The 26,711-nt window shown below is 46.5% G+C and overlaps 1 protein-coding gene across 1 annotated transcript; it reads right to left on the bottom strand.

Annotated features, from left to right (window-relative positions):
• Positions 1 to 183: 183 nt before the first annotated feature.
• Positions 184 to 26,455, bottom strand: FBXO18 (F-box protein, helicase, 18; the record flags this gene model as incomplete). Its single annotated transcript, XM_010296902.1, has 20 exons — positions 184 to 303; positions 1,200 to 1,334; positions 2,202 to 2,308; positions 2,908 to 3,033; positions 3,673 to 3,870; positions 5,018 to 5,093; positions 6,921 to 7,042; positions 7,218 to 7,317; positions 9,407 to 9,543; positions 10,636 to 10,722; positions 11,415 to 11,502; positions 12,347 to 12,575; positions 13,388 to 13,556; positions 15,413 to 15,507; positions 17,154 to 17,267; positions 19,474 to 19,664; positions 20,130 to 20,265; positions 22,528 to 22,658; positions 24,363 to 24,913; positions 26,251 to 26,455. Coding segments are annotated over 20 exons (3,117 nt in total), but the record flags the coding sequence as incomplete, so codon positions are not given.
• Positions 26,456 to 26,711: the final 256 nt, after the last annotated feature.

Genomic DNA, 26,711 nt, shown 5'->3' with positions numbered 1-26,711 from the left:
GCAGGGCTGGATAAGAGGTTGACACCTCCTTGCAGAGAGCCTGGAGGGTTCCTCTTGGAATTGGTCTGAAATCTGGCTCCAATATCCACCTGATTTTGGAGCTGGGATGTGACAACAGGCCTTGTCCAGCACCCAGAACGGCTCCAGGGCGCAGTGAGGGGTCTGAGGAGTTGGAGGGCTTCGTTAGAGCTGGATGGGCTGCTCCTGAAGCGCTGGGAAGAAGGTGAGTGGTGTCAGAGAGCCAAAGCGCTGCTGCGTGCAAGCATGGCAAAGGTAGCCACCTGCATCCCTGCTGCCATTGCTCTGCGGGGGAAAGAGGAGATTTGAGAGAAGAGGAGGAAGGCTGGAGGAACACAACCTCTGCTTCCAGCCTCGGACGCAACCCCCTCACATCCAGGGAAGAGAGCAACGATGTGCCCAAAGCATCTCCTGCCACCTCCCTCGCCAGGCGATCCCTTATGGGACAGCTTGTTTAATAGCTGCAACAACCAAAATGTTGCTGTGCAGGTCTTTGCTGGTGAAGGACGAGATTTTCCCCATCTCAGTGATCATGTCCCCTGCTGACAGCTCAGAGCCATCTGCTATGTCTTGTGGACATGGAGCTCCACCAAATTTACTGTGTGCTTGCAGATCCCAGCGCTAGGGAAACTTGGCCTTCACCACACCTTCTGGGAAAGGATGAACCCCAGAGCCAGAAGGTGGGACCGAAGCCAAAATTGGACCCAAAAGTCAGATTGTCACTTCCAGCCAGCTGGCAGGGGTGAGAGGTGCTCTGCTAACCTCAGCTGGATGTTCGATGGCCTCGGCAGAGGCTCTGGGAGTCAGAAACGGGATCTGACACAACAAAACCCCAAAACCATCCCCTCCTGAAACCACAATTAGTCTCAGAAGAGAGGTGAAGGTTTGAGTGGATCTGTGGGAACTGCAATACCACCCTGAATCATGCGGTTGGGAAGTCACCCCCAGTTACGAGCTGGGGTTGTGAGCAGAAACAAAGGGCCGGGGGAGCTGTGGGCACAAGATCCAGCTACGGGACGTTCCTTGCTCACTTCCACTGAAGTTTAGCACTGAGGTTGTCCCTCCCCAGTGTGATAGCTCAGAACAGTCACAGAGCACAGCCGCTCCCCAAGTGACCGGAGCGGCTTGTGAAGGTTCCCGAGTCAGAAACGTGATCTCAGAGGCCCAGGGAAGGGACCTACGTGAGTCAAAGGGAGCTTCTTCACAACCAGCGGGGAGCCGGATTGCAGAGTTCCCCTGCACTGTGGCACAGAACAGGCGACGGCAGCCCCGTCCTTCGCAGCCTCGCTCATCAGCTCCACCCGAAGGAAACGCTCCTAAGAAACAAGAAACAAAGGCAACAACACGGAACAACACTCGGAGGGAGCCGAGATACTGGAACAGGTTGTTTTGTTCTTTTTTTTTTTAAACCCCTTGGGAAGTGAATTGCAACATGATGTTTGGGGTTTTTTTAATAAACAAAAAAAAAAACAACTCCAAGCCCCTGGCCACAACAAAAATCAGGCAGAAGCCTGCAGCAGCTCACAAGAAGTGAAGTAAGAGCTGGTAATTGCTGCAGACAGAGAAAAGGGAACCTACACGCTTGCACTAAGAAGTCAGGATCTGTGGAAGACAACACCCAAATGCAAGGGCTGTGGAAAAAACAACGCTGCAACCGTGTGTCTTGCTACTGAAATCATGGTGCAGAGCAGCGTGAACTGAGGAAAAAATGTGACCTCAGCTATTCCGGTCTATGCCAGCAGAAGCCAAGGCATAGTCCACGCTCAGCCGGAATCTTAGGATCAGGGTAAATCTTATGATAATCTTTTATGCTCTTCTACCACACACATACACACCCTCCAAACATCATGGAGATGTGCAGATTTTATGGGTAGTGGGTGCTGCCTCTCCCGGCGCCTTTTTTAATTGGCAGTAGCCCATCCTGCCCAAGACATCATCGCTTGCAGAGCTGCCTCAAGACTCCAAATCCTAGCGGGACAGTGGCGTGCCTGGGAGTTTGCCCTCCCCGGCTGTCTGCTCAGCCTCTGGAGCGCTGAGGAACTCCTCAGCTGAGGAACTGCTGCAGCTCACAGGCAGGGCTGCTCAGACAGATCGCACCGGACGATGGCTTGCTTCGGTGCAGCGTGCTATGAGGTGCATTGTCCCACTTGAGGATTTGCTTACCTTGGAAAGATTTCACTTACCCCAGCCAATGCTAAAAGGTGTTCCAGGGACTTTGACATTAGCAAATACTTCTTTGCGCGCGTTACTGCTACATAGAGAAGGTTCCATTCATCCTCAGGATACATGCCTAGGTTGGAGGAAAGATCATCAATGGCTTTAGATAACAAGAATGAACAGCTTTGCCATTCTTCTGGTATTTCTGGAAGGACACTTGGTGCTTCTCTGGGAGAGCATGAACTTGCGGACCAGCACTCTCCTGCATTTGCTGTACAGTTGCTGACACCAGCGATAGCTCCTGCCTCATTCCAGGTTCTCCCTTCCAGGAAAAGGCAGGACTCTACGTGCCCAGAGAAGCAGCTCACTACTACGTGTTTTCCCACCTCCTGGGCACATACTTGGCACTGGAAAAGCTTCTCAGTCTCTAGATTCCCTCTGCAAGCTCCTCTCTGCTCACTGGGAAGAGACCGGCTCTTCCAAAGCAAGAACTGTGGCGCTTAAGCAAAGCAGTGTCTTTCCCAAGTGTGGAGTTGATCTTTCTCTGTTGCTCAACTGCAGGAATATTCCCGTGCCCTGTTCTCGCTGTGAGGGAAACTACAAGATCAAGAATCGCTAGGACAGCCGGTGGCACCTGATGCTGCTGAGATGCACGGGCTTGCAGGACAAGCACTGGCAGCACGCTTTGCTTTCCTACTTCCAGATCAGAACGGCACACAGCCGTTCCCTTACCGATACTGAAGGTAGTTCTTCTCTCGTAATCCCCACTGAGACATGGTACTTTCACAAAGTCATCTGCAATCAGCACCGTCTCAAACTCCAGGCCTTTGGCTTGATGGACAGTACCTATTAGGTAATCTGTAAGGAGCGCACGTGGGGAACAAGAGGGGAAAAAAGATCAGTCATCGCAACAATAATGGTGTTTTTAATTTGACGAGGTGCCGAGTCAAATGAAATTATTTCCTTCTGCATTCAGTTCACTTCTCCCCAGATATAAATCATAAGCAAAGCACCACGATCGGAAATCTAGACTGCTGAAGAAAACTTCCCTGCCGAGGAAAATGCCTGGTTGTCAGCAGCCTGAGCCCCAGCCCCAACTCCCAAACAGAAATGCTCTTTATCTGATGAATTTTTGACTTGATTGCTTTGTCCTCTCCCCAAATTTTAGTCAGCAAGTTGCAGGGCAACTACAACAGGAATTCCAAAAAGCAGGATAAAGTCCTAGGGCTTTCTAACTCTGGGAAATACTGTATCCAAAGGTTTATTTGCCTCTAGCAAAGTCACATTAAGAAAACCTTTGGTTGCAGATTCACTGCACTGAACTCCACCTGGAGTCCCAGTTGTACCCCAAAAGCTGCTGTTCAGCTTCCTTCCTCCTTGAAAGATCAACTTGATCCAAACCTAGCTTTTTGCAGAACAAGGTGGATTCATCACTGAAGCTGGACTGAAAAAAAGACCTGAATTTTCTCCTCTATCAAAGACACAGCTTGGCTTTACCTGCCATGGATTCTTGTAACACATGGCTGCTCTCAATCTTCTGCACCAGCTCAGGGATCCGCTCTTTGTATTTCTCCACTATTGCAATCTTCACTTCCAGGTCTTTGTCATCGACACGCTCTGCATATTCCCTTAAACCTAGGAAGCCCTGAGTTTCTTCCCATTTTTTGATAAAGGAGTCATTTATAACAAGGTTTGCTGAAGAGAAAGTAGCAGATGAGTTTATTTGACGGAACATATAATGGCATTTTTTAATTTTAATCATATTTCAGAGTATTAGGGAAGGCGAATGTGGGGCAGCAGATGGACGGCCTCTGTGGGATGCAGGGGCTTGGGATGTACTCCTCACTCTGCCACTGCTGCAATGAGTGGATTTCTCAGGATTTTCTCTTTACTGATGCAAAACACTGTCAGAGCTTGATGCTCTCATTGGAGCTTGTAGTTTCACAAAGCAGGGTCACTTTGAGATACAGAGCTGGTGTACTATGAAGGGTACGGAAGTTTACAGAGCTCAGGAGAGAGCGGCTGGCAAACATTCACTGAGCTCACTCATTTCTAGAGCATGTGTCCTAGAATGTCTGCACAACATTTGCCCCCAGAGATATTTGGAAATCAAAGGGAAAAGATTCTGAGCAGTCTGAAAAGACTCTAACATGACTTCAGAGCGGCTCAGGGCAGAGACAGCCCCAGGGCCCTTCCAACCTGCATTACTCTCTCTTTTTACCCAGATGGCAAGGAGTTTTCCTGGTAGCTCACTTTCCAAAGAACCAGTAACACCACCATATAATCAATCGCTTGTGGCAGTTCAGTAAGTCCTTTATTTGTCTCTGTGCCCTATATATAACAATGTTTGCTTACCACTGCCAAGGCAGAGGGAGATTTTGAATGAATGATTTATTTCCTAAATTATACCCACCAGTGAAAAGAAAGGATGTGATAGCAGATTCAAGACGCCAGGTTTTTAAAAACAAAACAAACCAGGAAAAGACTAAGACAAATTAAAAAAGTCAAATCAGAGAATATAGGGAAAAAAGTCCCAATCTATGAGTTTACTGGGCTCTTGCACTCAAGATAAGGCATTGCAGGGAAAAGCTCGGGAGGGCTGCATGACACAGGTCCCACAATTTCAGCATTTCTGGGATTAACACCAGCTACTGAAGCAGCCAAAATAGCACAGCCCATGACACTACCATTGAGAATTCAGTTTTCAACAGATAACTGCATGAGGAAATATAAAATAGAACACCAAGAAGTGTGTTGCTTTCCATCACCACAGCAAAAACTAAACGATCTGTACTGCTGTAGGGAGGATCACGCACAGAAAGAAGGGTAAGGACATACTCACCTTTTTTCCGTTCATCTGCGGGTTGACTGAGCTTCCAAATATCATAAATTCTGCTCAGGCCAAAACGGGCAAGTCCCTAAAACAAACAACAATTTATCTTAATATACAGGAGTAAAGGTGCTGTCTAGAGTTTCTGGGTAAGCTAGCAGGGCCCAGTGGTTATTGGTGTGAAGTGGGAGGGAATAAGGGAATCATGCTGAAGATGCAGAGCTGGTTTCCTGAAATCCCTGGGGCCGTAGCACAATCAAAGGCAGCTGAAAAAGCAATGATCCAGCCCACTCTGCGGACAGACAGACGGACAGCAAGAAGAGACCAGGACACTGTCTGACTGGCATGATAACAGAGCTATGGCAGAATTTTACATTCAAAGACTTTTTAAAAAAAAAATTTCTATAATGTTTTCTCTTTTGCTAAGAAAAAAAGGGTCAGTTTTTGCTCATTTTAGCTTTTAATAGCTATATATTACTTTGTTAAAATGAACTTTAAAAGTCTGTTGTGCCATAAATGCTACTGGCCTATTGACTCCACGCTGTTTCGTGGGAAAGTCAGCTCCAGACACAACTGCATCCTCTTTCCTGAAACGATGGGCCACCACAATGAAGATAAACTCGCTAAACCAACTGTAAATGTTTCAGTTTCAATGTAAACTGAAACAAAAGGCTTTGCTTTGGCAATTGTTCCTTTCAGGAAGCATTTTTTCCCCTTTGTTTCCAAATTTAATTTGTTGTGTTCCATCAATAGATGTGTCAGTTTGAATTTAAACTTATTCCAAACTGCAAAAGCAGATGAGAATTTCGGTACTAGGCCGTCAGTTCAAACACTCATTGCATTGTAATATGCAGCTTTCCGGTGAAAAAAAATAAAGAACTTAAAATATCAACCTAAAATTCAAAAGACCAGGCTCATCCTCAAACATGTTCAGCACTAGGTCAACTGTTCATTCTCTTTGAGCGTCTCCATTTCTGGGTACAGCACAAGATCTCAAATTAAATCATAGGTATCGACGATTCAGAGTTTGAAGACCAAGGATTCCTCTGAGGCTTTTGAAACATGGAGCCTTATTAAAATCTCCCCGCAGTTCAAGCCCAGGAATTTCTGCAGACGTGCACACACGCACATTCTCATTCTTCAGATACGTGGGCGCTTTTTGCAAATGAAAATTCAGTGCAAACCTCAGAACTGTTGCTCCCTCAAGGGGTTAACATTCACTGCTGCTGAAAATTCCTATTTCCCTCACCAAAAAGGCTGGGGCACCAACTTTCCCTGGCTTTTCTGGGCGTATCGAGACAGGAACCAGACCATCACAGGACTGAAAATGAGTAATGATCACAGCACAGCTCTCTGTGGCATCCACAAGCCCAAAGGTCACCTTCAGCTTCAACCATTGTCTTCATCTCTCAAGAAAGCTTGAAAAATGCTTATTCTCCCAGGGCACAGCCAACTGCCTTTCATGGCTTTTTACACTCAGCCTGCAATTACAGCTGATTTTTATTTCCCTACCACAGGAACGCCGTGCCACGGCCGGCGGCCACAGGCAGTCAGCAGCACTCCATCCAATGCAAATACTTGCAGCGACTTCTTACAGCCATCTGTCATGCTGTCCTGCCCCAGCCCCATCCAGCAGACTCGAGCTGCTGCAGTCTCATCTGAGCCTGATGAAAACAAGGGACAGATAAGCTTAAAAAGGGAGCCTTGCCTGCACAGATCTGAGGAACAGCTGCTCTATTATAACCCTCTCCCAGCCCCAACACATTGAATATTAGTTTTAAACCTGAGTGCTACTGACAACAGCAGATCAGCCACATCTATTTCAAGACACACGTCGGTGTCACCGCTACAAGTGCTAACAGGATTGGGGACTTGAGGTTGGGACGTGAAAGACATATTGGCAATTTCCTCTTACCCCAATCACGTGTATTTTAATTGGTTTCTCTCTTCCAGTTAGTTTCACAGCATCCTCAAACACGTTAAAATTGCTTCGTGATAAGACTGTTATCTTCCCTTCCATGCTACCTCTCACACCACCTGCACAAAGAAATTCCCAGTTAGCCAGGGTGCTTAGAAAGCAGGTATCTAAAAAACAAGTATCTTCATAAATCAAGATTAATCCTGAGACACTTTGCTTATTATGCAATAGTTCTGTGACTCCCAGTCACTGAACAGAGCTGACCGAGCTGAGCGGGGCACCGACATGACCTACCCTCTTGGTTTCCACCCACTAATGTCTTATTCCTGATCCTCTTGCAGACATCCAGAATGGTTGCTCCAACGTAAGCTATTTCAGGACCAAATCTGAAACTCTACATGGAAAAATGAAGGAAACAACAGCAAAAGAAAAGGAACTCGTTACAACCTACAAAAGTATTACTATATATGGAACTATACAATTCAAACCAACCTTCTGGATAACCTTTCTCTTAGAAAAAAGCACCCAAATCCACCCAAACTATTCCTAAAAACCCTGGTCACTCTTACACCCAAGGCGATAGGAACTGTGCTGTGAGATGGGACTATCATACAGGGCAAAATGTGGTTTCCAGCCTCTCCGCCCCGGCAGCTGCCACTGCCAAGACTCTTCCCTGGTAAGCTAATGTGACACGGAACATCCGTCCTGCAGCGGTGGGAAAGCAGCCAGTGCCCTCACTTCGCTGGGCTGCTGGAGAGGTGACGGGCCGGAGCAGCAGAGCAGGGCTGGGGGTTGCTCCTTATGGTTTCCTAACACGTAGATCTGGGCCAACAGTCAAAGCACCATGAGGTCAAAGCCCTAATCAAGTTTCACTAACACCGTGATTAAAAAATCCAACGTCTGGCTGAGCACAAGACCTCCACCAGCAAGCAGAAGCAGAAAATCTTGTTACCCAAAGAACTCCACAAGCGAGGTGACGCAAGGCTGGTCCCAAGACATGTCACAAGATGTGCCACTGCAAATAAAGGCAGTCCCCGTTCCTTTGTGCTCCTGTCCCTTGGCAAGGCTGGCATAGTGTGAGGGGGAAAAGGCAGCTCCGATAGATGGGTGTTCCGGTGGCTGTTCTGGCTTAGGAGCTGGTTGCACTGCAGCTCGTATTGCTGGTTTAAGCTAATTCATTCTGCCAGGATTCCCAAAGGGATAGTTCCTCCCATATATTAGCTGTGAGAATTGTGTAGCCATGTGGCTAATCAGGTCAAAAAACTAATCAGGGTGAGCTGTCACAGCAGCAGGTTAGGTAATCCAGCCTGGAGACACAAGCACTGCTTGTGCTGAAAGAAGGCAGGAGCTTTCTTCCAGTGCAAACTCAGATCAGCTGAAGCTGTTCGTGAAAATCACACCCTTGGCAGACAAACAGGGCAGGAGGCATCACAGACAAAGGGGCAGTGGTGGGACAGAGGTGGCAATGCTGGAATTTCATAGAATCAGACTGGTTGTGTTGGAAAGGACGTTTCAAGGCCATCTAGTCCAACCCCCTGCAGTGAGCAGGGACATCTTACTCACGAGCCCTGTGCAACCTGACCTGGGATGTTTCCAGGGATGGGGCATCCACCACCTCTCTGGGCAACCTGGGACAGGGTTTCACCACTCTCATTGTCAAAAATTTCTTCCTTATACCTAGTATAAATCTACCCTCAGTTTAAAACCATCACCCCTTGTCCTGTCACAACAGGCCCTGCTAAAAAGTCTGTCCCCATCTTCCAAGCCCCCTCTCAGCTCTGGCAGCTGCAGGAAGGTCTCCCCGGAGCTTCTCTGCTCCAGGCTGAGCCCCCCCAGCTCTCCCAGCCTGTCCTCCCAGCAGAGCTGTTCCAGCCCTCGGAGCATTGCTGGGGCCTCCTCTGGCCCCGCTCCAGCAGGTCCATGTCTCTGCTGTGCCGAGGGCTCCAGAGCTGGATGCAGTTTGTACAGAGCCAGAAAAAAAGATCGTGTGTAGAGCCAAAACATACATCCTCCTTAATCAACGTGGTTTTATTTCAAGGCGGTCACTGCCAGACCAAAATTAATCTCCTTGCTCCTAACTCCTTCATCTCTCCGCATGGAACCCAGTGTCGTAACTGACTGGCAATAGGAGTAAGGAGGGTATCTGCCCCTTCCCACTCAGCTGGAGCTGAGAGCTAACCCAGGAAAGAGGGATTCTCCTTGAAAGAAGCTGTATACTAAGGTCTCTACCCCAGTACCCATTTTTGAAGCCACATGGCTTTCCTAGTGATGGGATCACTCCACTAAGAGGCACAAAAGAGCTCTGCAGTGCTGAGTGTGAACAGCAAAGCATGCCACTAATCCAGGCAATGCAAACGCTCTGCAGGACAATCTCAAGAAGTCTGGCTGTTAGACGTCTTCTGAAGAAGGATGTGAAACATTTGGTAAATGTTAACTGCATTAGGGATCTGTCCAGGGAAGGAAGCAGAAGATCCTCATCTTACCTGGGTGAGGTAGTAGACGTGGGTGTGAGGCACCGAGTAGAGGGTATTGACAGCACCTCGGAAGGTATAGATCTGCTGGTGAGGGTCTCCTACAAGGATTATGCCACATGTCTGTGACAGCACAATATCCACGATGGCTGTGGGAAAACGTCGGAGCATTAAGGGGGAGCCTGCTCCTAAACCGAGAGAGCACTGTACAATACCTCTTGCGTGGACAGAGGCAAGATCTCTTGCCTTATGACTCACAGCGTTTAAGAAGGGGTCAACACAGCTGCAGGACACAGCAAGTTGGGGAGAAGCAAAGGGAAGCGTGCAGCTGACTGGGAGCTCTGCACACATACTCCCACTATTTTAGCCTGACGATATTTTTTCCTGGACTGGAGCTGCACAGCCTCTTAATCCCACACGTGTGAGCCCAGCACAAACTCACCACCCATCCCCAGTGACCCAGACACGCCGCACGTGTGCACACTGACTCAGCGCACACCTCAGAAAGCCCTTCAGTCCACCTCGACCAAGCCTGCCTAAGCGTCAGTGATGCTGGTGGAGCAACCGCCTGCTTCGTGCGCAGCTGTAAAAGCACAGCCAAACACTCACAAGACCAGGTCTCCAGTGAGTATGGTCTGATGAGGCCTTTGAGCTGTTTTAATATCTGCTGAAAAGACCAGGCCTTCTTCGGCCCTCTTTCTTTTGCTCCTCAGCACACAGTTCAGTCCAGTTAGATCCCTTTGCAGAACCAACTCAACTTGCTTTGCAACAGAGAGCTATTCTCCATATCCCAGGCAAAGGCGGCCAGCAGCTTTCTGCTACATGACTCAGGAATCCCTGGGATGGTGCAAGGAATGGGCAAGACTTGCACCCAGTGCAGCTCTGCTGTTCCGATAGCTGAACCATTTAATGTCTCGCCACTCTTGTAATAAACCACGTCCTTGGCTACGCTGGTGTTCTTAGCATAGTTCTTGTTTCTAGCAGCAAAGCAATAGCAAAAGGGCCTGGGAGGCACCTCTGGATGCCCAAAGCATTGCCCCCCAAGCTGATGCACATGGACCCTCGTAGCCTGCTTACAAGCTGAATTGACAAGGATCTGAGACCAAGCAAAGGGTCAGTTATAATGTTATAGCTGAGGGGCAGAATTTTAATTGTGCTACTTCTCCCACAGCCCTGAGCACATGAACATCCTCTCTCTAAAGTGCTTAGGAAGGTTGCAGCTGTCTCCTGTCACTGCTCACCTGGCGTGCAGTCCTGTGCTTCATCGACAAAAATGGCATCATATCCTGAGAGCTGAGGCTTGCTGAGCTGCCAAAGTTTCAAATACCCTGAGAGAAAGACCAAGGCATGTCAGTGAGAGGGTAATTTTCTCATCATAAAACACCATGATCTTTAAAACAAGTCCCTTTTTTTAAAAAAAAAAAGAAAGTTTCTGGCCCTAATTCTTGCTTGGAATTCACATTACATTTGGAGGAGTTGCAAAAATCTTTATTGCTCCCAGATGTTGCTCTGTCTTCCTTGGCTGTATGAAGGATGAAAAAAAAAAAAACCCCAACCCAAACCAGCCTGACTGCACTGGAGGAAGGCAGCTACGCTGATGACTCCAAAACTCTTAATGCACAAAGAAAATGACAAGGAAGAAGGCTTTCCCCAGTAAGGGCTACCTCTGGCACTACTGGCACACATGCTATGAAGCAAGAGGAAGGGACATGACAGCAGCAGCAAGGAACAAAGACTTGCTGTTAGCATTTGTTCACCCACTGTCTCACCGTGTGAGATTTCTGTCAATCACACATCTGAATAGTTCCACCATTTTCTGAGGCCAAACAAGAAAAACAAACAAACTTCCAGCCTTTGGGCCTGTTTTGAGCTCCCTGGTGAACTAGTAGCAGCAGAAGAGGAATTCTATACATTTTGATGCTCATTCTTGGTGCACAGCGAGAAGTAAGAAGCATGAATCCATTTAGTTTTCTACTACAGCTCTTTATCTCAAGGCTATTTGACATCTGTACTCTCTTACCATCACAAGTTATCTTGTATTTCCTCTCTACGTCTCCATCCAGCTTCTTCATGTTGCGCCATATCTCTTTCGCCTCTTCCACATTGATCTAGAAAGAGAAAACAGAAGGGTCTGGGTAGGTGGCACGGGGCAGAAAAACAGTCCAGGCACTTGAAAGATCTTGAAAGGCTTCTCTGAGGCCTTTCTCCTCCTACTTGTCTTCTGTGTCACCACCAGTTGAATTCTTCTCCTCAACACAGTCTTTTCCAAATGCAGCCCTCTGAAAAGAACATTTCTTTGGCTCAGCTATTAGTATAATACAATACCCCCTAATTTCTGCACGTTAACACAGATTTTGTGTTTATTTTGGCTTCTCTGGATAGCCTGCAAGGTGCTTAAAGGTATTTAATATTCTGAGGCTGTCCATTCATTCCCTGCCAGAAGTAACGACTGCAAATTGGATTTCTGCTAGCTGGACTGGATCTGATCAGATGTGATCAACGAGGAGCAGAAAGGCTAATTTTCTCTGCACTCCAGCCCACGTTGTTGGCGATGTCAGCGCTACCCTCTAAGTGTTGCTAAGGTGACTGTATGCTAAATGAGAATTTTTGGGTTCGACTCTGCATATCAAAATGACTATAAAAATGTTTGTTGTCTTTACATGTAATATGACAACGCTGTCCAGGCACTGATATAAATATGTGCAGTCTCTTCTCTCTTTTCCTTGCAGGGAAGAAACATCTGCACTGAGCAGAGACAGTGACTATCTCCTCTCTAGAAACCAGCTGTGTGCACAGTGAAAACAAACAAGCCCCAGTTCCTTTGGATTTGTCACCAGAGGAAGAAAGTATTTTGACAGTCGGTTCTTGCAGCTGAAGTACGAGAGATTTGGGACAACTACAAGCCCCTTCTAAACCTTGCAGCCTAAGTCTTGCTTCATCTCAGATACTCACTTCCTTTTCTACTCGACTGACAAGTCTTCTCTCGCCATGAGTATTTTTGAACCAAATAGGAGCGTGCTCTTCACAGATCTCTTCATCTGAAGAGGAAAAAAAGTTTTCAAGGGTCTGTGAAACTGTTTTCCCTCTTATGAACAGAGATTGTCCCTCGCGGTTCTGGATAAGCGAACAGATGGAGTAAACGGACATCTTGGAGAAGTTCAGCTTGCCTTTTTCTTTATAGCTGTGCCACAGGTGACAAAAAATAAGATAAACATGTTGAAACACACATGAAAAGCCTACTGGAAAAGCAAGCTTACTTTTGCTTCTGTTGCACACTAACACTTGCAGAAGCTCTGTTTTATACACCCACTTTGACCTAGTAATGGACTGTCTTTAAAATCTGTGCCTATTTATCCTGGCGGAAGCACAATCTTGTTCATTTTATGGATTTTACAGATGAAAAGTCAAGCCAGAGAGATATTCCCATCATTCACTCCTGCAATTACAGATTCTTTGCAGAGCCAGCTAAGAGGCTTCGCCTCTTCATCCAGTTTAGATGTGCCAACATAACTGGTGATGGTGCCAGAAACTGTATCATTAGAACAAGCCAGGTTAAGAAAACCCATCCTCTGCTAAAGAAAAGCAGCATTTAGAGTAGTTGTACCACTGAAGTGTAAATGGGAAACGGGAAAAAGCCATTCTCAGTGGCTTTCTATCTCCCTGTGAGTGCTCTTCATCTGTAAACACAGACAGGATGAACAGGCCCTACAACAGCAATGGGGCTTATGTCAGCACAGTCTATGCCAGAGCAGGGCAGTAAGTCTGTTTCCCCAGGCTCGCACAGATGCTAAAATCACTGGCCCATCCAATCTGAAAGAATTCAGAAACCATAAATCGCAGTCTGGCTTCAAGCAGGTGAAAGAAATCATTTCCCCCATTATTTTTGCTTCCTCAGATCCTGGAGGCTTACTTCAAAACCAGACTTTCCTTTCCTGCCCTGTCTTTTCCCTGCTCCACTGGCCTTCAGCGAAGCAATCTAAAATCCCCACTCACTGTTTGCCGACACTTCCAAATGCTAACGAATGGAAAGTCTTGCACGTAACGTTTTTGGGGAAGACGCTTTTTCCTCTCTCTGCAACAGCTTTGTTAAACGTCACGTAAAGGAAATTTAGATCAGCAAACTTCTCCGCATACTTGGCCAAGGTTGAGGTCTTTCCTGTACCTGAAGAACAGAAGAGAGTAAGCAATAAAGCATGCAGAGCCAGGAATGAATGAATCCACACACCTCTCATCAGCTTTACCTTCCTCCTCCTGCTGTCCTAACTGCACAGCAGGACTATTTGCAGCTAATGGTAATTTATTCACTGATTCAACTGAAATCAGCAGAATCTGTGGAGCAAAGCAGCTTTAAAAAAATCACAGTCTGCAGCTTAACAGTTTTTAAAAAAAATCATTTTATCAGTCAATATTCTAGAAGTCTGAGCATACATGAAGGTACCGGTTCTCTTGAAAGACAGCTTGGTAAATGAAATGTTAAAATTGCTCTTTTGAATGACTCATGAGCTCTTTTTCTTGTAAGATCTCTCACTAATGCTGCTCTCCTTTACTCCAGTTTTCTGCAGGACAGCACTGTCCACACATGGCAAAGTTGCTTCACTTCTGGAGTACCAATCACAACAGAAACCTGAGACAAGAAGGGCTCTGCACATTTCCTTCTTTGCCCCTTTTCACATCCTCAGTGGTGACACGGTGTCAGCAAACTTTGTCACCTTGCTGTTCACGCTCCTGTCAGATGACTCCTGAAGTTGGGCAAAGCAGGTCCCAGCACAAGTCTCTGCAGGACTCCAGCGGTTACCACTCTCCATGCAGAACACTGACCATCTGCTCCTACTTTTGCTTCCTAGCTTTTAACCAGCTGTTCACCCACGAGGACCATCTTTTACCATTTTGCCTGGTACAGATATTGGTCTTGCCGGTAGATTGCTCCCTGTATAACTCGACTGCCATGGCAGCTTTCACACTCAGCTGCTGGTTCAGCCACTTCACCCTTGAGTCCCTTTACATATCCTGGGCGGATATCCAGATCATGAAACGAACAGTACCAACGCATATTTCATCCGCAACCTTTCCATGCGAATGTGAGACTGACCCTCTAGTGGGGCCCCTATAGAGAAGGATCCCAAGGCCAGTCCTTTCCAAGACCTTCTACGAGCAACACAAAACGATGCTTTACATTGCAGTTAGCTAACAGATGCTTTTGCAAGCATCCTCATCCACACGTTTGAAGGATTAAGAGTCTTTTATGCTTTTTGCCAGTGGTTCCTCAAGTTCTTTTTCTGCCTTGTTGCAGTTACATGTAACCTGTCAAAGGTCATGAACGTTCCCGTTTTTGTCACTTGGACACGGCGACTTTGCACAGACATAAGAAAACACTATCAGTGGCTTCTGTACCATGGTGCTTAGCTGTACGTGTCCTTTTGCAAGTCTGCTCTGGCACAGAGCATGCATTAGTTCTGAGCTCCCAGTCTGGTGTCTTTAAAGGAAACTTCCTGCAGGTGGAGGGAGAGGATTTATTTTTCCTTTTCTTTTTGAACAGGCTCCCTCAATTTTACGCAATTCCCCTTTTCAAAACAGTGTGCAACCACACAAGATTTCTTGGCCTGTGTTGCTCCTACAGGGATGCTAAATCTAAACAAGGACAAGCAACTCTGTCTAGTGGGCTGTGGACAATAACGCTGCAAAACAAGCTCAGCGTGAGACTAAACAACCCATGGAGAGTTGCTTCTCCTCTCCTGGGGTCCCTGAGAAGCTGCTCTGGGCAGTCATCGATAGTGCCCAAACACTTGGTTTCAGTATCACGTCCAAATAAGACATTTACCCAGCTTGCATGGGAGTAATTAGCACCATGTTTCCCATTCCTATTTCTCTGCAAAAGCTTGCTCTGATTTTCCCTATTGATTAAAAGTAAGGTTGATCCCCCTGGCATCCACACAATTCCTTGGACAGAAGAAGCAGGGAGGGAAGGAGCAGAATTAGAGATTATGCATTTATTCTTACAACGTAATTTTTGGCTCTTACCTGCAAATGCCATAATTTTCACTACTTGACCATGCTCAATTTTGTGATTCAGAATCCTTTGCTGTTCATGGGTCAGCTTTACTTCAGGACAGCTACTAAAACCAGAAAAAAACAGAGCAAAAGGAATTAAGAAAACAAATCCTCCCACATAAAACAAACAAATCTACTAACAGCAGAAGGAAAACAATGAATGATTTGTTCCATCCCACAAGCAGGAAGGTGGCACTGGAGCAACTTGGTTATTGTGCAAACAAGAAAAACAGGGAATAAGAAAAGATTGGAGACAGCAAAAATGAAAAGTAAACCTCGGAGAAGGCTACATAGGAAAAAATCTTCTCAAGGGCCCATGCCATGCTTTAAAAATTAATTTGGCACACTGGCTCCTCTAGGCTTATTGAAAACAAACAGTGACTTGGGTTTGGGGTGTTTTGTTGCTTTTGAGAGCATGTACCTTAAATTGCTCTCCAATTTCTCAGCATGTAGGACAGATCAATTATCCCTGCCCCTCAGGGGAGCTGAGAGCTTTGATTAACATTAAGGCATTCAGCGCTTCCAGCTGGAGCGCAATTGTTTTATTCATAAAGGTCTGAAACCTGTAATCAGCCAAAAGTGTGAACCATCTCTTTGCACGGGGTCCTCCCGGATAGCATGTGTTAAGGGCGGAAAGCCTTGTTTAAATACCCTTGACATTTCACAGCTGGCCGTTAGATGGCTGCCCTCAGGATGCATCTTCTACTGGAGAAGCAAAATCTGCTCAGAAAAAGACTTCAAATGGAGGGGTAGAATGAAAGAGCTGGGAAACCAAGAAGCACTGAAACCCAACATCTGTTTGTTTTTTTTATGACCTCTCTCACTGTTGTACCTCGGATCATCGGTGATTTTATTGGATTTATCCTTGCTAGACCTCTGTGACAGATGAAAGCACTACTATTTCCCTTCTGTAGGTAAGGATAAGGAAGATAAATGACTCAACCCAGGATAACTGTAGCAAAAGGGGAACCGAGCCTGGATCTCCACAGGCCAGGAAAGCATTTCACTCCTTACTGTGCTTCCTTTCTAGGCAGCAAGCTACCAACCAATACTAATTTATAACCACTATATATATATAGAAAACAATTAATATGTAACAGTTATCCAACAGGATCTAGAAAACAGGAGCCAATTCAATATCCTACGGCTGGTATCTCATTTCCTCCCATGCCCAAAAAGCGGTGTTCACAAAGGAACGGCCACATTATTTGCGCTACAGTAATATCACCAGCAAGGCAGCCCCCATTGTGGCTGACTGCAGCTTGCAGCGTTCTAGAGGAACACACCGTTAAATTTACAGGAGGCACTCTCCCCTCCTTCAAGAGTTTCTCACCCATGGGGAGAGTGGTGATTTGGAAGGGTATTTTGGGGTGATCTGGGCTCTCTATGAAATCTCAGTGGCCACCAGACTGGGAGTGCAACTCTAGAACCGTGTTCCACCGATACACAGACCCATCAGTGAATAAAGACTAGTAAATTCAGTCGGTCCTTGGCAATTTAATTTCTACAGATTTAAGGCCAGATTCTGGTTTTCCTCTGAGAAATCAAGGAGAAGATGGCAACAAGCAGAATAAGGTTTTGTACTATCCTTACGAATCTCAGAGTCTTGTCAACCAGCCCGTGCCATGAAATGTTTGCTCCCCCTCCAAGGTTCAGCACTCCACCTGCGTCCACTTAAGCGCATTGCTCAGATCACCTAAAATAGCATTACCTGGACCATAAGTCTTGTCTGCAGCGTGAAGCCAGTGCTTCCTCTTCTACTGTCTGCGTGGTTACAGAAGAATTTTCCATCAGGTACAAGCAGTAGAAAACATTGTAATGGATCCTGGTAGAAAGGACAAAAGAGAATCTATCATTGAGAAATCATCGATAACAAATTAAATGTATGCAGCCACCTAACAGACCACCAACATCTTGAATACTTCCAACAGAACAAGGCACAAAGCCCCAAGCGCTCAGGGAGTTGCAGGAGACAATATTAATATTCTAAAGTGCGGTTAGTTATACCTTGAAAAGTGACTGCAAAGGCACCATGGGGACAGCTCTGTGGCCTCTCCCTCACTCCTGCCAGGTTTGTGTTTCAGGTTGTGCCACGCACACATGACCTGGGATCAGAATCGACAGGAAGCTTTTGCTCTCCTGAGCCACTAACAGCAACAGAGTCTGGGGGAGCCCAAGAGAGAATTTGGGCTAGTTTAGGCCCCTAAAGTGAACCAGTTTCATCAGCTGTCTTACGATGATTTTATACAAGCCCTGACAATACCTCATGATGCTTTGTTACTGCAAAGAGAGGAGCACAGCGACTCTCAGACTTTAATTATGCTGGCAACAGCTGGCTTAAAATTATCCTCCACCGTACATTAGGATCGACACTACTGTGGTTTTACCTCTTTTAGTGCAGCTTTGCTCCTGTGACCTAACAGCTGCTACCCTGGGCCACACTCCAGGACAGACTTTGTGTCTCCGTTAGGCGACCTGCACGTTCAGACTGACTAGTTGCTCTAGGAGCTGCAAATAGATACCAGAGAGTTCCCTGAGGACACATTTCCTCCTTACGTCCTAAATCACAAACCTTGTGTGGTTTGAAGAGATAATGGCGGAAGAGACGTGGTCATTCCTACTTCTTCTAGTCTAGATTGTTCAAGGAGATGGAGATGGGACAGGGGTGGCTTTGACCACGAGCTCTCAATGCTTGTGAGCAACACCCTTGGTCTGCCACATCTTCAGCAGGTGTTTACTCAAGTTCATGACCTTAGCCAGCAATTATCAACAACTAACCAGCCACACAAGCATCCTGGTTTCCCTGGTTGGTATGGCCCATGCTTGAGTAAGCAGGGAACAAACACAAGCTGAGCTATAACTTGCAGAGGGCAACCTACACAACCGTCTTCTTTCTGGCTATAGATTCCTTTTTCTAGTGCAGTTCCTTTCCAGTCTTCTCATAAGAAGAAATTACATGCGTCCTTAATCCTCATCTCATTCTCACTGCAATTCTGAAGCAACCTGTAGGCTCTTACCTGCATTACCAGGCACCTCTATGAACAAAAGGTACTGGATGGACTGATATGCACGTGCAATGGGTGCCCATGGGACTTGTAATGTGATTTAAGAGGAGTGAAGTGAGTAACTTGTCTCAGGAAGGTAATAACTGCATTAAATTGTTGCAGCTGATGTGTATCTATTTCTAATCAGGAAGTTTCTACAGTTGCTTTAAAACCTGCTTTTGTTTCTGGAAAAAAAAAAAAAAATTCTTGAACACTACTTCCCAAAAAACAAGTGGACTATGAAACAGTCTAGGAATTAAAGCAAATATAAAGGCAATGCTCCTGAATGTGTCTGCAAAAAGCTAGAGATAGGCACACTGTTCCTGACAAACTGCATGCACCGAGGAGCTGAAGAACCCTAACCAAGAGGAACAAAATTGCTCAAAAGGATATACTCACTGTACAGGGAATCATAGAACTGTTTAGGTTGGAAAAGACCTTTAAGATCATCAAGTCCACCCAACCATTAACCCAGCACTGCCAAGTCCACCATCAAACCAGGTCCCAATGCACCACGTCTACATGTCTTTTAAATACCTCCAGGAATGGCGACTCCACCACTTCCCTGGGCAGCCTGTGCCACTGCTTGACAACCTTTTCAGAGAAGCAATTTTTCCCAATATCCAATCTAAACCTCCCCTGGCGCAACCTTAGGCCATTTCCTCTTGTCCTGTCGCTTGTTACTTGGGAGAAGAGACCAACACCCACCTCGCTACAATCTACTTTCAGGTAGGTTTCTCCACAACTGTGGAGAGCGATGAGGTCTCCCCTCAGCCTCCTCCAGACCGAACACCCCCAGTTCCCTCAGCCGCTCCTCATCAGACTTGTGCTCTAGACCCCTCACCAGCTCCGTTGCCCTTCTCTGGACATGCTCCAGCACCTCAGGTACACTCTTGCTCCTTGTAGCGAGGGGCCTAAAACATATATTATGTATCGCCATGCCTAGAAAGAGGCAAGGCGGGCAGGAAGCATCTCCCCACTCCTCACCTGTTAGTGATGGCAATGTTCCTGTCTCTCATCGCGTACAGCAGTGTGGCTATGCAGTAAAGCGTCTCGGTCACATCCACAACAGAGAGGGTAGAGCAGGGTCTCTGCAGACACGCAATCAGCTTTTGGATGTCACTGACGCCATCAGAGAAAAGCACTATGACTGCAGTTATGGCCCACATGTTCTCAGGCTGTTATAGACAATGACAAGAAAGAGTGAGCAAAAAGCTTTGAGTCTTTAGGAGCAGAAAAACCCTGCTTCAACACTGAAAAACCACCTGTGCCATGAAGAATGGTTAAATCCTAATCCACAATGCATAGTTAAATTGAAAGGGTTGTCAAGCACTGGAACAGGCTGCCCAGGGAAGTGGTGGAGTCACCATCCCTGGACGTATTTAAAAGATGCATGCATGTGGTGCTTAGGGACATGGTTTAGTGGTGGACTTGGCAGTGCTGGGTTAATGGTTGGACTCCATGATCTTAAAGGTCTTTTCCAACCTAAATGGTTCTATGATTCTATTCTCTTCAGTTACCCTGAATAGTACCAAATAACATTCCAAAGGGAAAACTTTACATGCAGGAGGGCAGATATGACCTTAAAGCACAAGCAGTTGTTAAAACTTTTAAATAAACCAGTTAATAGCTGTTAAACCTACCCCTGTCCTGCTCTGTAAGTCTGGCAGTTTGTTGGCGATGCAGACTTCAGCCTTTGAGAAGAGGTGATGAATCTTCAAACACTGGAGAACCGCACTGGGATCTACCTTCCGTCTGGTGGGTATGGCAGACACGCACCTGCGCATAACGGGAACAGCAGCGTTTGCAAAGAAGCCTTACCAAGTGAGTTTATTCTCCAGGTAAATAATGCCTTCTCCAAAGTACCATCAGTCAGGCTGCAGTTAAGTGTAACGATATCTTGCTGTCTGCCTCACAGATTTGACCGGATGCATCCAGTGGTGAGGCTGCAAGGTGCTGAACTGGGATTTCCAGCCCGTTCCTATGCCTAGAGCCACTTAGAGAAGTAAATCCCAGTTCTGTTTTACACAGACACGTGCTTAAATACTTTGCTGTGTCAAGCCCTTAGACTGCAAGTTCATCCTGGCTGTCTTGCAAGTCTCCTTCCAGAAGATGGATCCACCTTGCTCTTAACTCAGTTTGACTCTTCTATTTGCACCATCTAACCGCCATACCAAATTGCTCTGTAGACTACAGAGATCTGAACAGAACAGTTGCTTTTATCAGGGACTTGTCTTGGGGTTGGGCTTACTGCTGAGCTGTGACTGGTAAGTCAGTGCAGGTCCGGGAAAGCAGCCTTTTGGGAAAGGAAAAGAAGAAAATATATTGGAGATGGGAGGGACCAGGAAGAAGAGCTCAAATCTCACACCTTCCACGAGGTACTTGTATTTTAGCTAAACCCAGGAGATGCTAAGCCTCTCTGAGACCCTGACTGATCAGCAGATGGAAATGCAGTGCTGACACGACAGATCCTGAAATGTAAAGGCATGCTAAAACGGATGGTTAAATTGATTCTCACTATCTCCAGCATAGTCACCCTGCAGTAAGCAACCATGTAACACCTTCTCCCAAGCTCGTTGTCGGGTGCCAGAAGGCAGCAAGCGACAGGACAGATCAGCCTTTTTTGATTTTGTCAACTAATGCTCATCTTGGAGCTCCTGGCAGCTTCTCTCAGTTGTTGTACCCGACCTGGCTGTGCTATGACACACAGGTCCATCTCCAAAACCTTCCTTTGAGCCTCCAAATCCAGCAGATGCTTGCTGATACCCTCTTGCTCAGGCTCTCCTCACGTCTTTCCTCCTTTGGGGCAGCAATTATCTCCCTGCCCTCCAAAGAGGCCACACCATCCAAGTAAAAAGGCCACTGCCAAGACTGTTCTTCTGCCCCCTCTTCCCAGTCCATGTTCAAATTCTCCATCTCCTCAGACATTAGTAGAAGGCTATCCCTGCCCCAGGCTTTGGAGCCTCTCCCTCACGTACCCATCACTTCTCACTTGCTATCAAAATCACGGAAACTGCAGAAGGGACTTTGGAAGCCAACTGCTCAAAGCAGGGATGACGTCAAGGTTTGGTCGTTTGTCCAGCTGAGGTCTGAGTGTCTACAAGGACGGAAATTCCCCACCTCTGGGCCAGTGTTTGACCACTCTCCTAACATCTAACTGGATTTTCTATGCTGGAACTTGTGCCCGTTGCCTCTTGTCCTTTCACTGTGCACCTCCAAGAAGAATCTGGCATGATGCTCTCTACAGCCCCTCATTAAACAGGGGAAGACAGCAATTAGATCCCCTTTCCACTTTCTCTTCTACAGATTTCAGCCTCTATTTGTACATCACCTCGAATACTGTGTTCAGTTTTGGGCCCCTCGCTACAAGAAGGACATCGAGGTGCTGCAGTGTGTCCAGAGAAGGGCAATGAAGCTGGTGAAAGGCCTGGAGAACAAGTCCTGTGAGGAGCGGCTGAGGGAACTGGGGTTGTTTAGCCTGGAGAAGGGGAGGCTGAGGGGAGACCTTGTCACTCTCTACAACTACCTGAAAGGGGGCTGTGGTGAGGTGGGGTCAGTCTCTTCTACCAAGTAACAAGCAATAGGATGAGAGGAAATGGCCTCAAGTTGCTTCAGGGGTTGTCAAGCCCTGGAACAGGCTGGCCAGGGAAGTGGTGCAGTCACCATCACTGGAGGTATTTAAAAGATGTGTGGACGTGGCGCTTAGGGACACGGTCTAGTGGTGGGCTTGGCAGTGCTGGATTAATGCTTGGACTTAATGATCTTAAGAGTCTGTTCCAACCTAAATGATTCTGTGATCCTGTGCTCCAAACAGATCAAGGAAGAGGAAAGGGAAAGTTTTTTACCTATTTCTAGAGCCCTACTAGCGATTTCTAGTGTTACCATAATTTCTCCTTCTTCATCTTGCTGTACGTCTCCCACCTTTTTAGAAGACAAACCCATTTCTCTCCTGGCAATTCACAGGATAAAATCGAAGAAGACCCAAAGCAAGGAAGGTCTGAGCCTCTACAAGTACAAAGGCAAGTGCTGAAGTGGACTCACCTGATCAGCCCCAACACACATTCTTCCTGCTCCTTTGTTATGGCGAAATCCTTGAAGATCTGTTCAACTTTGTGCAGGGCCAAGTCCTCCTTCATCAGGTAACGATGGTACAGCTTTTTCCAAGGAATGAACTAGAACGTGAAGCACATACCACCATCTTTCATCTCAGAGCACTAGCAAATAGGTTTCTTCTGGCAATAAGCTAATCAACATGACTTCCAGAGAATACCTGAAGTCCAAAAAGTCCCTGTAGCTTGATAGAAACAGGTACCTAGCATGAGATGGGGAAGAAAAGAGTAAACAGAGGAAAGAGAAGAAAATTTGTTCCTCATAGCCTACAAACACGTCTATAAAAGGTTGTTATTTCTAGACTGATGGGAGCAGGGTGATACTGGTTCAGTTTCAAACCTCAAAGTATTAAAGGAATGAGGAGATTTTCAACATCATTGCACAGATCTGCTCTGAGAGGGGTCTGAGTGCTTAAGATCCATGTATCTATGATGCCCTACCCTGCCACAGCCTGCTGTTTGGACTTCTTTGGTAAAAACAGACAGGGCGCTGCCTTTTAGGCTGTGTTACAGGGTGAAGAGCAGGCTTGGGAAGAGGACTTGACCACACTAAGCATTCCATGCATGTGTTTTCTATGCATCTCTCTAGGTCTTCATTCTCAAAGCATGCACGCTGCGCTGATAAAGCGCTGAGTACAGGACACCTCCTACACTGTGTCCAGCCTTGCCCATTCAGATTTATCAAAGTGCATGAACAAGAACTTGGACCCCCACAAAAAAACTGAGATCCTCACTGAGGCCAAAACAACTGGAGCGTGTTCAAAGAAAGGCAATGAAGCTGGTGAGGGATCTGGAGCACAAGTCTGATGAGGAGCAGCTGAGGGAACTGGGGGTGTTGAGTCTGGAGACAAGGAGGCTGAGGGGAGCCCTCATCGCTCTCTACAACTACCTGAAAGGGGGTTGTGGTGAGGTGGGTGTTGGTCTCTTCTCCCAAGGAACTAGTGACAGAATGAAAGGAAATGGCTTCAAGTTGCACCAGGGGAGGTTTAGACTGGATATTAGGAAAAATTTCTTTACTAAGAGAGTGGTCAAACATTGGAACAGGCTGCTCAGGGAGGTGGTGGAGTCACCATCACTGGAAGTTTTCAAAAAACATGTGGACGTGGCCCATGGTTTAGTGGGCATGGTGATGTTGGGTCGATGGTTGGACTTGATGATCTTAAAGGTCTTTTCCAACCTTAATGATTTTGTGAACTGCCAGTGGATTCACGACTGTTTGTACTGTGAAGGCCTTGACTGCAGATGAACCAAGCTCCATAAAAACAGAGTTAAAGGCCTTTCTTCTACACCTGTTTGACTACAAGAGACACCACACACACACAGAGACACACACACACAGAGGCTGGGGGACAGTGACGTACACTGGCCACAAGAGGACACTGCCCAGTCTGGTAGACATAATTTTCTCCATGATCCCTGTCAGAAGAAAAGGCTGCAAGGAAAACAGTGGAAGGGGGATTTTGTGGAGTCTTGTAGGATGTTCTCTTTCCATGTATGGGAAGAATGCATCAAAGGAAATTACTCCAGTACTCATCTCCTGATAAAGGTTGGCATCTGAAGATGCCACTGTGGTCCTGAAGACCAAAAAATGACAAAAGACCTCATAAGAAAGGATGTGAGTGTTAGGGAAAAATAAAGGGATTTAAAGGAACAAAGAGAGACAGACACAGCATGGACGCTCCTACAGCAACAAATGCAGCAACAAGACTGAGGCAGAATAGAGCAGCAGAACGGACAGGCTCAAATCAATATCACAGCAGTCCTTACCAGTGGATCACTGACTATCTCCTTCCAGCAGCAGCACACCAGGCTCAGGTTCTGATACAGATCAGTCACTGGTAGGAAAGCAAAAATGTTCCTCAGGACTTCAACAGGCAGCTCGTCAATACTTCCCTGAGGCACTTCCCAGTTCCGAGTCCCCAGGAGACCGTAATGTGCATCAGGGACTGGTTCGATTTCCATATCATCAAGTTCCTGCTTGATCTGGCTGTGTCCTGGATGAACCACTATTGGCTTCTTCTCAGGCTCGCTCCACAAATCATGCTCTGGTTTGTGAATGCCTGCAGCTGCAGTGGACAGAGGCCGTTTTCTGGAGCTTTCCCTGGGAGCTGGTACAAGGTCCTTATCCTCCAGAAAGGAGCAGGAATCACTGCTGATTTCCATCACAGTGGAGACACTGCTGAAGGAATCATCAGGTTCACTGAAGATGGGATCCAGTAGCTCTTCTTTGATTCTATTGTTCTTCAACCCATTGGCACCTACTTGTTGTGTCTGAGAGATCCTGAAGTAGTCAGTGATGTTCTTCTGGTGACCTTGGCCTGCAGAAGGAGGAAGAGCATGAGTGAAGTCAAGAGAAAAAAGTGCAAAGGGCACTGCTCCTAACTGAAAGAGTTAGAGACCAGAGGTTGTGTAAGGTGGTAGTTATTTCCACAGGGTTTCTTACAGCCATATGAGCTTACTACAGGTGAACTGTTCTGCTTCATGTTGCTTCTCTGGCAACCTACAGAAGTCAACAGAACAACACTCATCTCTGCACTGTCCACATAACCTGGGCACTGTCAAGGTACGTCTGACGCCTCCACTAGCTTCTAGAAAAAGATATGGCCTGCATAACAATCTCTCAGATCAACAACCCTTAGCTAACATAACACAGCGGATGCGTGTTAAACAGAACCGCAGCTACACAATAAATTTCACGGGGGAGATTTTCACTAGCCAAAGGAAGAGAAATAAGAAGGAAATAAAATGTGAGACTTGAGTTGTTGTAGTGTGCCTTAGACTGAGGTTGAGCTCCCAGCGGTTATCTATCAGCCTGGTGAATGAGAAGCACACTAAGATTTTAGAAAAGCTTCAGGGTTTAACTACTGCTCTGCACCATGAGAAGGTCACAGCACCAAGCCTCTGGCAGGTTGTTCCTACCACAGTATAATAGAGACCAACACCTTTAAGAGGATATACAGCTATTTCTTGCCAGCCATTTCCTGGCTGCAACGTCATAAAGCACTGGAAACGACAAAGGAAACCGAAACTTGGCAAGAGACCACTCTCAGCAGCCTCTCCTTTCTCTGACAGCCACACAGCCCATGCAGCACACAGACTAAAGTTACCGGCACTGCTAGTATTCATTCAGTCCTGCTCCTAGTTTGCAAAATATCCTGATGCTTAGCTAAGTAACTCAAGAAGAAAAAAAAATCACAAGCAGCTACTGCTGATTTTAACACATTTTATTTCTGGATGCTCATGAAGGCATAGCGTAAAAAGGTCTGATTTGCAAGACGCTGCTTAAAAAGAACTTAGCTTCCCTGCTAACGTTTGAGTCCAAGACCCTAAAACCTGCAGCATCTAAGATTACTAGATTTTTAAAAGTGAGGTAGTCAAAGATATCACTGATATGACAAAGGAAAAAGAAAAGTATATCTACGAACACAGAGCTTAGGAATCTGGTGTCTTGTCCTCATTTTATATACACTAGTTTTGCCATGCACCACTCAAAGCCGACCAATTTCTTCCGTTTGTGCTCACCTCGCATTACTCTCCTATCAGCACAAATCTGACAATGGATTAGACAACCATACATAACGGTTGTGTACCATACCATATTAGCATTTTTCTCCCCCAAATCCCTCAGCCTTCAAAGTATTCACAACCAGTGTACCTCCTTGATGTCTCCGCGTCCGGTGGGTGGGATGGAGGCCCCTGTTTACATCTCCCTTACTTTGTCTTTGACTCAATGGCTGCGTCAGGGAGGATGAACCTTCTGCGCTCTGTGCGAGAGCTTTGCAGTCATCAGCCGTGAGCTGCGCTTTTTTGAATCGCTTCACTGCTTTGCCAACATGCAAAAAAAAGACCCCCAAACCAAACTGTTAGCAAACAACAGTATACAGTGATGCCTTTAACAGAGGCGTAAGTACACAGTTTCTTTTCAGAGGTTTTACAGGACAGTCCCAGTGTTTCAACCAGGAGTTTCTCTGAATAAATCAGCAGAAGCTTGTATAATACACTAGCGAGATCCTAAGGAGGGCGATGCATCATGCCAAGGTGACACGTCTGCAGTAACTGCAACAGCAACTGCACCCCAGGTCCCCACTCCTGCGTTGTAGGAGGCTTCAGAACAGA

The sequence above is a fragment of the Phaethon lepturus genome, unplaced genomic scaffold, assembly GCF_000687285.1.
Source record: "Phaethon lepturus isolate BGI_N335 unplaced genomic scaffold, ASM68728v1 scaffold30671, whole genome shotgun sequence".
NCBI classification, from domain to species: Eukaryota; Metazoa; Chordata; class Aves; order Phaethontiformes; family Phaethontidae; genus Phaethon; species Phaethon lepturus.
The sequence above is the reverse complement of the archived record's forward strand: the minus strand, read 5'-3'. Positions and strand labels throughout refer to the sequence as shown.